Below are 12872 nucleotides of genomic sequence, written 5' to 3'. Positions count from 1 at the left end.
CAGGAGAGGTCTGCCACACCATGTGGTCTCCTCCGGGGCAGTCGGGAATCGAACTCATGTGGAAGTGGTTTTAGCTTCTCAGTGCTGTGCTTTAACCCGCTGCACCACCAGGGAGGGTATCTATTCTTTATACAAAGTCAATCCAGTAAAAAAAGGTAAGCCATTTTAAGACTGAAGATCCCAAGAAATTCACACCAAAACGACTTGCCATTTGACTTCAAGTACAGATTATGTGTGGTTTTATACATATTTCTTCTAACATAATGTCTGCCTTAACTTTAAAGACATTTAATAAACATCTATATGCATTTGAAGAAATAGTAATAGTAAATGTGAAGTCAGACACTTAATTCCTTAATATTATCCATTACATTTCAGTTGGTTCTATTAGGGAGATAGTAAAAGAGGTTATAAGTTTTTAGTTTAGTCTAAAACCTAAGATAAGGTCACACTATGTATTAATCCTTAAAAGACAGTGGCATCTTCTTTATCTAGTTTTTTTGTTTGTTTGTTTGTTTTTAGCTAACCTACACATCACTTCATACAAAACTATAAAGAGCAGATAGTTTCAGGTGGCATCTCACTTCTACATCATAAATAACAATCTTTGCCTGCACACATGCAGACTAAACCCCTAGTCTCTAAAGGTCATACTTGAATTTGAAATCCAAGATGTTTCACTAACTTGGCAAAGTAGTTTCTCAAAGGCATGGCTCTTCTGGAGTAAAGTCATAGGCACAAGCATGAAATCTTACATCCACTCACCTTAAGAGTTGATTTTCACTATAGGTGTCTAATGCCTGTTTTGGAGAGATTTAAACATATTATCTGCAAAATCTAAAATCTCTCCTGTCTCTTACAGATTAAACAAAACATGAATACAATTTTTTTTATTTTATGAATGATACATCTGGAATAATATACACATCTATCAGGCAAGAATCTCTTGAGAAGGGGAATACATAAAGTTGTAAAACCCAGGGAAACCAGTGAGAAAGAGAAAGGCCTACCTTTTCAGGCAGATGAAGAATGGTGTGTTCTCCAGCACTGAAGTGTGACAGAGATTTATATGCAGCATTTGCTACAATCGGGTCCTAGACAGGGCAAGGGTAAGACAAAGAAAACAACATATAGCAAACATCAACCCTGGAGAAAAGAAATCTTCCTTCATTAACCTCAAAATCCTATAGTGGGTAATTTGGAAATAATCAAGCCTTGCTCAATCTATCCCAGTTAAAAACAAAGAAGACAGCCTTGGGCAGGGAGGATCAGAAGCATCAAATTTTTATGTAAGTTTGAACATTAAGCATAAAATACTCATAATTTCTCAGGTTTCCATGAGGTGGTATTACTTAGTAGAGGGAGTATGAGGATTTAGAGTCCAACTGGTATTCCAGCCCCTCAAAGGGAATCTAAATTAGCCTCTTGGAATCTAAGCTCTTTTACTCCTAAATTGATTACAAAATCACCTATACACTACTTCTTTATTGGAAATAACATTTTTAAAAAAATGGGTTGTTTCTTGTTTACTATGACCATTGGGGGAGGGACAAAGAAAAGAGAAAGGTCATTTAAAAATACGAGACAATGTCAATAGTCCTTCGCATCTATTAGCTTTACAAAGTAAGTGTGCTTGACAGTGTAAAAAGTTTTCACTGATATAAACAGATTAATTTCAAAGCCTAATTTATTAATAGTCACCATTCTTTTAAAATCAAGAATCTATCATTTCAAGGGACTTATGTTTTTTATTCTAAGAGTCTTATTTACAGTGCTTTCCTCCCCCGGTCAATAGTACCTGGTTTTGAGTCTGGGTCCAAAGGAAGCTGAGGACTTGAACTTTAAAATTCTGAAACATTAAAAATCAGAAATAAATTTTAAGACAAAGATAAAACATAATCAGCAATATAAAGTAGCAACTAATGGAATTAAATTACTTTAAAATTAAATAATGACATGATCCTGAGCCACTGCCCACGGGACAGTTCACCCTTCTCCAATGGACGACATGGCACAGAGCACCCTCTAACATCTAGTGTGATTATTTTTGTGTGTGGTCCACTCCCTACTAGATTGTGCATGCCTTAGGGCGGTGACTGTATCTTTTTCAATTCAATAACTTGACCATTGCCCCCAGAATAGTTCCACAAAGTTGACAGATATTTAATAAATAATTCACCATAAAAGTTGGGTCCTCCCTGGCGCAGCGGGTTAAAGCACAGCACTAAGAAGCTAAAACCACTTCAGCATGAGTTTGATCCATGCCCCCACCGGAGGTGATCCACAAGGTGAGGCAGACCTCTTCTGACCTACCCGCTGCTCCCCTCAGCAGTGTACTTCCTCAACCTGCTGTTCTACTCTCACCACCCCTGCACTTCTGGCCTGTACCCAGTTCTGAATGCACAAATAAATAAATCTTTTTTTTTTTTAAAGTCATTTATCCTCCAGCCAACATGCAGAGACTTCTTCATACCAGGCATACATAACTCCTGCTCCTTAATTCTAATTATGTAAGCTTCTTTTATACCTCCTTGTCTGTACCTATCCTAGTCTCCAAACTTTAATGGAAAGCATTATTTCATTAATCTTTCAAGATCCTATTCTAACAAGCTTCCTTAAGTTTTTTTCAAAGAATATAGGTCATTTCCGCCACCATATGCCAACCCTTTAACTGTTCTCATTCAATGTTATTAATTAGATTTATCATTGCTTCTGTCTATGTCTTTTACCAAACTTTGAACTTTTAGAAGGCAGGAACTGACAAAGAATATGTAATGGAAAAACACTATCTGGATTTAGACACCATGTTTCACTTAGAAACTAATTTTGGTTGAATTACTTGCTGGGCAGAAAGTACTCAATGGAGATTTGTTTAATAAGTGGATGGACCTCTCAATAAGCTCAGATTCTCCAGCTATATAATAAAAAAGAGTACTTTACTATCAGCTTTTAGAATTAATTGGTATAAGACAACTAGAAGAATGCTCGAAATATAATAGGTACTTTAAAAAAGTATTTATTATTTATTTGTATTGCTGAGGCCAAATACAGTTTTATGTATATATTCTGTTTTAAGAAGACTGTCTAAGACGCAGTACAGATTCAATATATTCTAAGTCAGTAAGTGAGTGTATTACTTACTGATTCTACTGAGTGTAGAATGTATCTATACTCCGCAAAGCAACTCAGAAAGTACATTCATGGAAATGTGTAGTCTATTGTCAATGATTTTATAATTTAATGAAAAAAATAATGTATGTATAAATATACCTATAGCATGAAGTAACTATTCTTAAGACAGTATAAAGAAAAATTCTCAAATGATGGGATGATATACACCTAATTCTTTAAAATAGAGTTTCAAATTAGAAGTAAAATAGAAAGTAATTCTATATAGAGAGAACATGAAAGAAATAGTGAAGTTTGGAGGCAGAGAACAAAACTACAAGTGGTGTCATTTTTCTGGAGCATATGAGGCAGAGAATACACTAAGATCAGATTCTAAAATGCCTTATTGATTGGGTATAAAGAGGTTGAACTTAATTTTAGGGAAATACAAGCACTAAGAGGGAGGGGAATCAGAGATAGCAATGACCTAAAAGAATTTTAAAATTGCACTCAATTCTGACTTAAATTCAACCAACCTCAAACAATTATCAGAAAACAAATTATTTCAACACACAAAAGGAGGAAGGAAAGTGAAAAAACAAAATGCAAGGGGCAAGGAGAGAAAGACAAAACTGTCAGTGAGCTCCCACTACCTTTCTTTAGCTTACTTCAAATCAGACTATGATCACTGAGGGGTACTCCCTCACCGGGAGGAAAAACACTGGATGGAATGGCCTTTAGATCTGATAGCAGTCTAACTGAACAACAGAGGAACCCTAGTAATATAAGCATGAAGGTAAATTAAAGTAAGTTACCTATGGAAAAGAATGTAAAATTTGCAGAGGAAGAAAAAAAAATCTAGTCCAAGAGATAATTTATAGCTACTGGCTAGCAAACATAAGAAACCAATATACAAACCACATTATAATTTAACTTGCAATAAAATCTGAATAACTCAAAGAACGTCAAAGGCATATAAGTTCAGTCCTTGAAGACAGAAAATAAAAATATATAACTTGCCTGTATTTCAGTTTCTAGTCTAAGTCTAAGCTCCTTATCAGTTGCCTGACAGAATTTCTGACATATGATGGTATTTACTCATAGAGTAACTGAACTATATACTGTTAGGTCTTAAACCAATTCTTCTTTTTTAGCACCCTAAAACAAAAACCCAGATGTGACAATTAACTCACAATATCTTGCATTGGTTCAGTCATTCATTCAACAACTACTTACTGAATGAGTCGCCTACTATACTCAGTGTGTGATCTTCATTAAAGGCAATTTTGATTTTATTCACTGTGTGGCAGTTAGAATAACTAGAAGACATATTATAGTTCCATCTTATCATATAATCCAAAACATAACTGGAATCTTACGGAAGGGGAGTTTAACAAAGTCTGCAAAGTAGTAAATCAAACTAAAAGTACAGCAAGACTTCAAGTGAAATCAATTATTGGTCAATTGTTAGGGTAAGGGAGAAGGGAGAAAGTTGCATAGGAAAAGGAACATGGCTTAGAAAAGTGGAGAGATAAATGAATCTGTTTACCAAACTCATTTCACTCAGATAATGAATAAAACGTTAAGCAGAAATAAATGAATCTATGCAAAAAATCTCCCACCATGTGCTCTAATTCATGACAATCACAAACACTAAGTAGGTCATGAAATTATTTTCTTCTCCTAAGACAGTCTGATTTTTAAATCATCAGCTTCATTGTGGAGTAAAGTGGTATGTAGAAAATGGTAACTAACTTGTAAAAATCATATCTGTAGAAGCAAAACACATGACAATCTATTACTAACATCTCTGTTACCTATTTTATAACTTAAAATACCAGTAAACTGAATTTAAGTTGCTGCTCTCATACATTCTATTACTTTAGAAACACTGGTTTTAATATATTGACATTTAAAAATCTTGATCATACTCTTATAATAAAAACTTGGTATGTAAATAGGTCTTAAAGGCACAGACTTGATAAGGATGCGTATCTTTCTACTCCTGAGAGTCCATCAAGATTTCAATATATTCTCAGAACTAAAAAGGTGAATGGATTTCTGGAAAACAAAATAGTAGTTTTGTTTGTTTGTTTGTTTGTTTGTTTTCCCCAAACATTCTGCAGCACATGTCTTTCCAATGTAGAAATAAGCAATATAATAAGCTCCAACTGTATACCTCATATTCAGCTGTATTCACTGTTAATGAAGGAACCAGAGAAAACAGTTCACTGAGGGTCTTCAAAATGAGAGGTCTTGTGTCACAACTCAGCTTTGGGGAGAGGGCATTCCACGTGGAGCGAATGCAAACAACCTATGAAGTAAGTAAAAAAGTCAATGTCCAACATGATTCCAGCTCACAGAAGCCTTTAGTTAAGAGCATTCTCTTTTATTATGTGGGAACTTCAGAAAATAACAGTAATCCTAGAAGATTTCATAACATAACATCCCTTAAAACAAACTATTTAAACCATATAAAGTATTGTAGAAGAATAGCTAGCCTGCCTTACACAACTGCCTTTTTTACTACTTTATGCTGGTTAACCAAGAAAATGCCGCCTTCTTTTGCAAGTGTGTGCACATACACACGCATGCACACACTTATCTCCAGATTAACTACATACATTTTGGAAGTACCATTCTCTGAAACAAAGAAGAGTAGCACATTTCAAAGCCAGGTATCCAGTGTAATCCTAATTTTAAGTCCTGCTTAAAATGCATCACCACTCAAAAACTGGGATGTTATAAATCAAACACTCAAATTATTTTACAAACTTATAAAAATGAGAAAGGAGAGTACTTGTATTTACTTAAAATAATAAGTGAACTTTAGATTTTTAACAGGTTGTTAAATGATCAAAAAGATGAGAGCACAACAAAAATGTCATTTTAAACTTGGCCCAATTTCCTTAAACTACTTCATGTTAATATCTAATTTTATGGATATCCAAATGTCTTAAGTTCCATTTCATCTACAACAGATGATTTCTTCACTTACATAGTTTTATTAAAAATTTTAAAATTCAGGCAGGAAGACTATCAACCCAGATGAATTAGTTTTAGCAAGAATTAATCTTTCTAAAATACTTTAATCCCTTCTCTTAAGCTTCAATTGACACATACAATTTATTTCCATCTACAAACAATTTATTTAGAAAATACACATGATGCATAAAATAGGAAGGTGTCAAAGATAAAGAATATATAGTTAAAGAAAACAGAGCCAGAGAGGCTCAAAGGAGAAGACAGCAGGAAGGGTATCTTAGAAAAGTTGATCCAGTGCTTCTGTTATTATCTACTTTCCATGAAGCAGCAGAAAAACATTCTTTGACTTGGAATTCACTACAAATTTGGATCCCATTAACATTCACTAAGTCAGTACTGTGTGCCAGAGAGGACAGTAAGCACATTTATACAAAGTAGCTCTTATATTACAAATCATCAATGTTTGAAATAAAAACCCACAATTCTTACAAAGCTATCAATTCATCACCACGTATATACCCAGAGTAGTATACATTGCTAAGAAAAAAAACAATAAAATATAAAATATAATAAAAAAATATAACGTAATCCTTTCGAAAACTTAGCACCTTATCAAAAAGGGAGAGAGAGATGTATGTAATTCTAAATTTTCAGAAAAACCAAAGGAACAGGATTAGGTTCTGAGACATTTTCAATAGAAAATATTTTCAAGCAGAATCCAGGCAGAACCAAAATGTCAGTGGGTGGGTGTCCTCAGGGAAAGTATCAAGAGGCAGTTATGTCTTTACATGGGACTTGGAGAAGAAATGAAATGAAATCAGGCAGACAGGCCACAAGGAAATGGAAACCTTAAGTCAAAAAAAAAACAAAGAAAGCATGTAAAAGTAGAGGTGAGGAAAAAGCAGGGGTAGAGGTGAGGAAAGGCTGGTAGATAAGACAGTACCTAGAATACAAGCAGTTTAAAGGAGAATCAAAAAGAAAAAGCAACCTCTTTAGATTTCTGAGATTAGAAACAAACAAAATTAAAATGGTATTTTTGAAAGATCAGCATGTTATTCTTAAACCCAAATCATACTCACCCCTTTCTCTATTTCCTATTTCTCACTAGTCCCTAACATAGATAGAAACATACTCAGGAGTTTTCCAAAAATCTTATGCTCAGTATACTCACTAATTGTCCATACTTTTTCATTTTAAATACCTATCCGACTCCAACTAATGTTGTTTCAAGACCTAGTTCAAATCCCAATTCCACAATTAAGCATGCTCTTGCAAGTCAAGTCCTATTTTATCCCTTTCTTCCAACTCCTAACACTTAAAACTCGATGTCACCCAATTTAGCATTTAATTATATACTGTCAAGTACTGCTCACTATTTTCATGAATGTAAGTTGTCTCCTCAACTAGATATTAAGTTCTTTAAAGACAATGACCATGTCTTACAGTTCCCCACTCACCTAGCATAGTAATAAGTATATAACAGATTATTGGTACTTATCAACTACAGAGGGCCTGAATTGAGGAATGATAAATGTAAGAGTAAAAAAATTAAAAGAACTTGGGGGAATGAACTGAAAAGGATTCTTTGGACCTAGAGACTTGGTAAATAAATAAAAGGTAAATAATTAAGTTTTGAGATTCTGATTTAAACATTCAGTAAAGATTGTTTATGTTTTTCATTCTGACTGTGCTATATTATCATAGGTAAATTGCTCAATATCTCTGCTCTGCTCTTTAATTCTAAAATGGGGGGGTGGGGAGGTAATGAGAGTTTTCACTTTGTTCAGCTGTTGGTAGAATTAATGAGCTAATATTAACAAATCTCTCTGTAAATTAAAAAAAAATGTGGCTTTCATAATAACTCAAAACTACATGGTACTGTACAAGCACAGACACACAGACCAGTGGATTCAAGTAGAAAACCCAAATATAAACACACAGGTTTATGGGCAACTAATTTTTTGACAAAGGAGCATAAAAAATAACATAAAAAAAGGAGGGAAACTAGAAGAAGGAACACATTTGCAGGACATGGGAAGAGAGATGTGAGTGCCACTAGAGGTAGGTTTAATTTCAGTCAGTAGAAAGATATCTAGAGAGAAAGACCCTGCAGACAAAATGGAAACATAAGGACTATAACTCAGATACAAGATTGGTCAACAACCTTTGTTCTTCAAGTATTTCTATAAACCCAGTTCCATAAGAAAATGTGGCTTCATGGAGCGCTAATGTGCTTTGCAGGTCAACAAAAAATAACTGTGACTACTAATTACAGAAATACAAAGAGTATCTTTGCTGAGGTCCTGGACTGTTTTCTTTAACTATATATTCTTTATCTTTGACACCTACCTAATACATGGATGGTGGGGAAGGAATGAACTACTACTGTCAAGTATTTTCAAGGATTTACAAATTCAATTTTAAGTTTTTTCCTTAGAAAGTTTGAAAACTAAAGTCCGAAATAATAGCCTACATATGGACTGTGAGAAAAGAGTCCAGAGCCTCAGCAAGAAATCATGCATTACATGTAAGTCAGGTATACCTGAAGGGAATATTTATAAACCCAGGCTTGCCCACACATTATCAGGTACAGGGCAGCCTCTAATAGGGTTGACCTTCTCAACCCTGGACTATTATTAACTAGATCTTGGCAATACCTTGGAGAGCTCTTCTGGCCCTGAGTACTCCTTGGATTCCCATCTTGGCTATGTCCATCTCTCTGAACTCTGTGGATCTGATCCAGCAGCCTTTTGTCCTGTACACTCTGCCCAACTATATCAGCTTAGTCAGGTTCAGGGTGTGGGCCTTAATGGCTTGTTCTGTCCCTACTGCTCATTACCCTGTGACTTCTCTGCTTTCTTTTTTTTTTTAAGATTTATTTATATATACAGAGCTAGAGTACAGGCCAGAGATATGTGTGTGTGTGTGTGTGTGTGTGTATGTGGGGGGTGGGGTGGGGAGGGGAAAACATGAGAGAATTCACCAGAAATAGAGTGGGGAGCAGAACAGGTAGAGTGACATAGTACAGTGCTGAGGAGGGCAGTGAGTGAGACTGGAGAGGTCGCCTTCCTAGCTGGGGATCAAACTAGTGATCAAGAAGCTATGACTAGCATCATAGTGCTGTGCTTTAAGCAGCTGTGCCACCAGGGAGGACCCCAAATTCTCTGCTTCCAAAAGCAGATTGACTTCTGGTTCAAGCCACACCCAGAATAACAAATAAAGAAGGAAGTTCTACAATATACAGTTAAACTGAAAATAATATTCCATTGTATGTAAACACTTTCTGTATTTGTTGAAAGATTTTCTTTCTTTTTTGGGGGGGGGCACAGACTGGGATGTAGGTCAGAGTTGTGAGGGATAAAAGGATTCACCAGAGGGGGGAGGGAGAGAGAACAGGCAGAGCAACTGAAATATACTACTGAGGAGGACCAGCAGGCAAGACAGGAGAGATCTGGTGTGCCATGTGGATTGGCTTCCTGTTAGGGGATAGAACTCAGGCCATTGAGGTGATAGAGCTGAGACTTAACCCCTAGGCCACCAGGTAGGGCCTAAACTTTTTTGTAAGTTTAAAGTTATTTTCAAATAAAGAGTCAAAATGTAGGAGTAGAGAAAAGCACTAGTTAAAGAAATAATGGTTGAGGGTCTTCAGAATCGAAAAGCATTAATTTTCTAAATTTTACATTAGACACTTACTTCCTAATCAAAAATTTTTTAAAAATTTATATCTATACACATTATGACTCTAACACCAAAAACAAAGAAAAATTTTCAAAGTTAAATGGGACACTATATACAAAGAAACAATTTGGAAAAACATTTAAAAATTAACTAAACCATAAACCATAGAGTAAGACCTTAAAAGTGCTGTAGGAATTACCAATTTATAATATGAACCCATCATTCAACTGTCAGGGTAAAGCACACCAAAGGTATAGAGATAGGGGAAGATGGAGAAACAATCTATAGATACTATACGCATACAACATATGAATATTTAGGTACAAATGATTCCGAATATATTGCTGAATTTGTGAGGTTTTTGGTAATTCACCCGATTGTAAGTACTTTTATCAAGTATTTTACTGCTGTTTAATTTCCAGGGGAGAATGATACTTTCCCATATTATTCTTCTACAAGAATTCTAGCAATACTAAGGAGTACAGATTAATAACCTATGCAGTGGATAACTGCTAAGAGCCCATGACTGAAGTCAGAAAACCCAACTCTTCCATTTGGGAGCTGTGTGACTATGGCAAAATCATTAATCTTCTTCAATTGTTTTCCCCAGCTGCAAAACAGAAATAAAACTAAAAACACCTGCTCTTTGTCTAGCCCGAGGTTAGCAGTAAAGGCCATACTTGTACAAGTGTAGGCAAACGTGCTTTATATGCTATAGAGGATGGTTACTGACATGATAGCCAATGGGAAAAAAAAAGAGTGAATTCCAAAAGAATCACAGCCTTTACTTCTGATTCTTGTGCTATAAAAATGACTGATCCTTCGCAAAGGAAACAGATAGCTATCTTCTAATTTTACTTCCAAAAGCTATTTCTAGAAATTCCTGAGAACAGCCTACTCCTTTTGTTCTGACGCTTTACTCTAACAGATACAATGCTTTATAAAAACCTCTAGGCTATGAAAACTGCCTTATTTGCCCTTTTCATAATGAAAGTAAAAGAAACTGCCTTCACAATTAAAAGACTCAAGTCATCATCACGCAGTGAAGCCCTCTTAAGCTAATTCAGCACTCACAATTCATAAAGCAGGATGCTTCTGTTACCAAAATACAATAACGGGATAACAGGGAGTTTAAGGAGACACAATCAATGGAGCAGAAACAATGGGAAAAATAACATTCTTTCTTATCCTAATAATATGGGGTTAAAGGTTATAAGTATAAAAAAATGACTAGCACAGGTTTATTTAAGCTATTTCACAGCCTTTTAATGTTTGAAACTAGTTTATTATCAAGGCACTATTGTAGAAAATAATAGGGATAAATACTGGGTTGCCTCTTTATAAGTCCCTTGTAATCTAAAGAACAGGAATTCTGATGATTTTTCTATCAGAATTACTCACCTTTTGTCCTGTTCATGGCAAATAGTGTAAACTCACATATCTGAATCCCAAATTATATCTTAGTGAAATCAAAAATGTTCATATGTGATATGCTAAAGCTGCTCTTATTTTAAGTCCCTAATATCACCATGCCATTTCCAAGAGAGGCACAACTGAGAGCTTTCAAATTATTCTGTACTTCTGAGGAAGTGCCTGGCAGTGTGTAACGCAGGCTTATAATTCTAATATCTGAAGAGAACAGGCTTAGAACTGTGTAAGTGGCACAAGTAAAAACAGAGAGGGATTTATTAAACAGATGATCCAGACTATCAAGTCACCTATGGGACCCACTACTCAGGGGCCCAAGGGTGTCAGGACTCTTTTTTTATTTCTCCATGTGAGAAGTTGCAGCTTCCCTGAGCTATCTCCCTACAGGGAACAATATCTTCCAATGCAAATGTCACTGAGTTCTCTACAGGAACAGAAAGAATGACACAAAGAACTCCCTGAAGGGACGTTCACTTTTCAGTTTTGCTAGATTCTGTCTGGATTAATTATCTATTTCATGTTGTACATTCTTGTGGCATGAACTAGCAAACTCACACTAAGAATGTGTCAGATATCTTTTGACAAGAAAATGATTAGTGATTTATTCCACACCACCTCCCCCCCTCACTCCCCCCCCACACACAAAATAACCAGAGGGAATCTTTCCTTAAAATTCATTTCCTTCCCCTTTTCAATAAATGGAGGTCAGAGTTGAAGGTAATAAGGAAAAATAATAGAAATTCAATCAAAAAGGTTTAAATCTCAAATAGACAAAGACTGCAAGAAAGTTGTTGAGATACAAATTTCAAAATAGAAATAAGCAAACTGAGTATCAACTAACAATAACAATAAAAATATCATACCTCTAATTTTTGTCAAGGGTTAAAGGCACTACTTACTATAAGTGCCCTATAGAGATTGAAAAATAGTGTCTTCTCATACTGAAAAAAATCAACATGCTGTGTATATCAAAAATAATTGATGAATTAAGCAGTCACTTCAGAGACTCTAAAAATACTTTAGAGAGCAATTTTAAATTGCACGAATGAAGCTCTTACGAATACCTATTGAATTTAGTCCACTTTACAAAGATGAAATTCCATGAGTACATTTCTAAGTAACAAATGTTGACAGTTAATGAAACTTAACCTGATGATATGCTCATTGAAAATCACTCTACTAGCCCCTCCACCCTCCCTATGTATCACAGGTTTGAGGATTATAGAATTGATGAATTCGCCTGGATACCAACAGCACAACTCAGTCTTTCAGGCCTGAATGGCTTCTACAGAAGCATACTTGTGATCCTTTCCTATAGAAACAAGTAATTTCCTGTTAAAGAAAATCAAATGTAAGTTAAAAACCAATAATCTGTAAGTCCAAGGGGTGGGGAGAGAGAGAGAGAAAATATTGCAGCAGGCTTCCTTTAGAAATTACTTTGCTTAACAGTGACAGAAAGCCAGTGAATTACAACAGAACATCATTCCTCAGAACAATGTTTGGAGAAGCATAAACAAAAGGTTTTCCATCCAAACAAATGCAGCAACTAGCATAGTCTTGCCATATAAGGGCACTGTCCCAAAAAAAAAAAAAATTAAATTGGTTGAAATAATGAATAGTGCTAATAGGTCCTGTACAGGGATGAGTAGTTTTTCTGTCAAGGACCATAGTTA

General features: G+C 35.2%; 1 protein-coding gene across 1 annotated transcript in view; it reads right to left on the bottom strand.

The window, feature by feature from the left end:
• FOCAD (focadhesin) overlaps positions 1–12872 on the bottom strand; it is a 240939-nt gene that overhangs the window by 94805 nt on the left and 133262 nt on the right. Inside the window, exons 16-18 of the mRNA XM_004677690.2 lie at positions 5288–5422; positions 1799–1849; positions 1011–1094 (exon numbers count right to left, since the gene is read on the bottom strand). Coding sequence (XP_004677747.1) covers positions 1011–1094; positions 1799–1849; positions 5288–5422 — 270 coding nt within the window. The remainder of the gene's footprint in view (positions 1–1010; positions 1095–1798; positions 1850–5287; positions 5423–12872) is intronic.

The sequence above is a fragment of the Condylura cristata genome, unplaced genomic scaffold (genome assembly GCF_000260355.1).
Source record: "Condylura cristata isolate star-nosed mole 26May11 unplaced genomic scaffold, ConCri1.0 scaffold00006, whole genome shotgun sequence".
NCBI lineage: Eukaryota > Metazoa > Chordata > Mammalia > Eulipotyphla > Talpidae > Condylura > Condylura cristata.
This window is presented reverse-complemented; position numbering and strand designations above follow the sequence as displayed.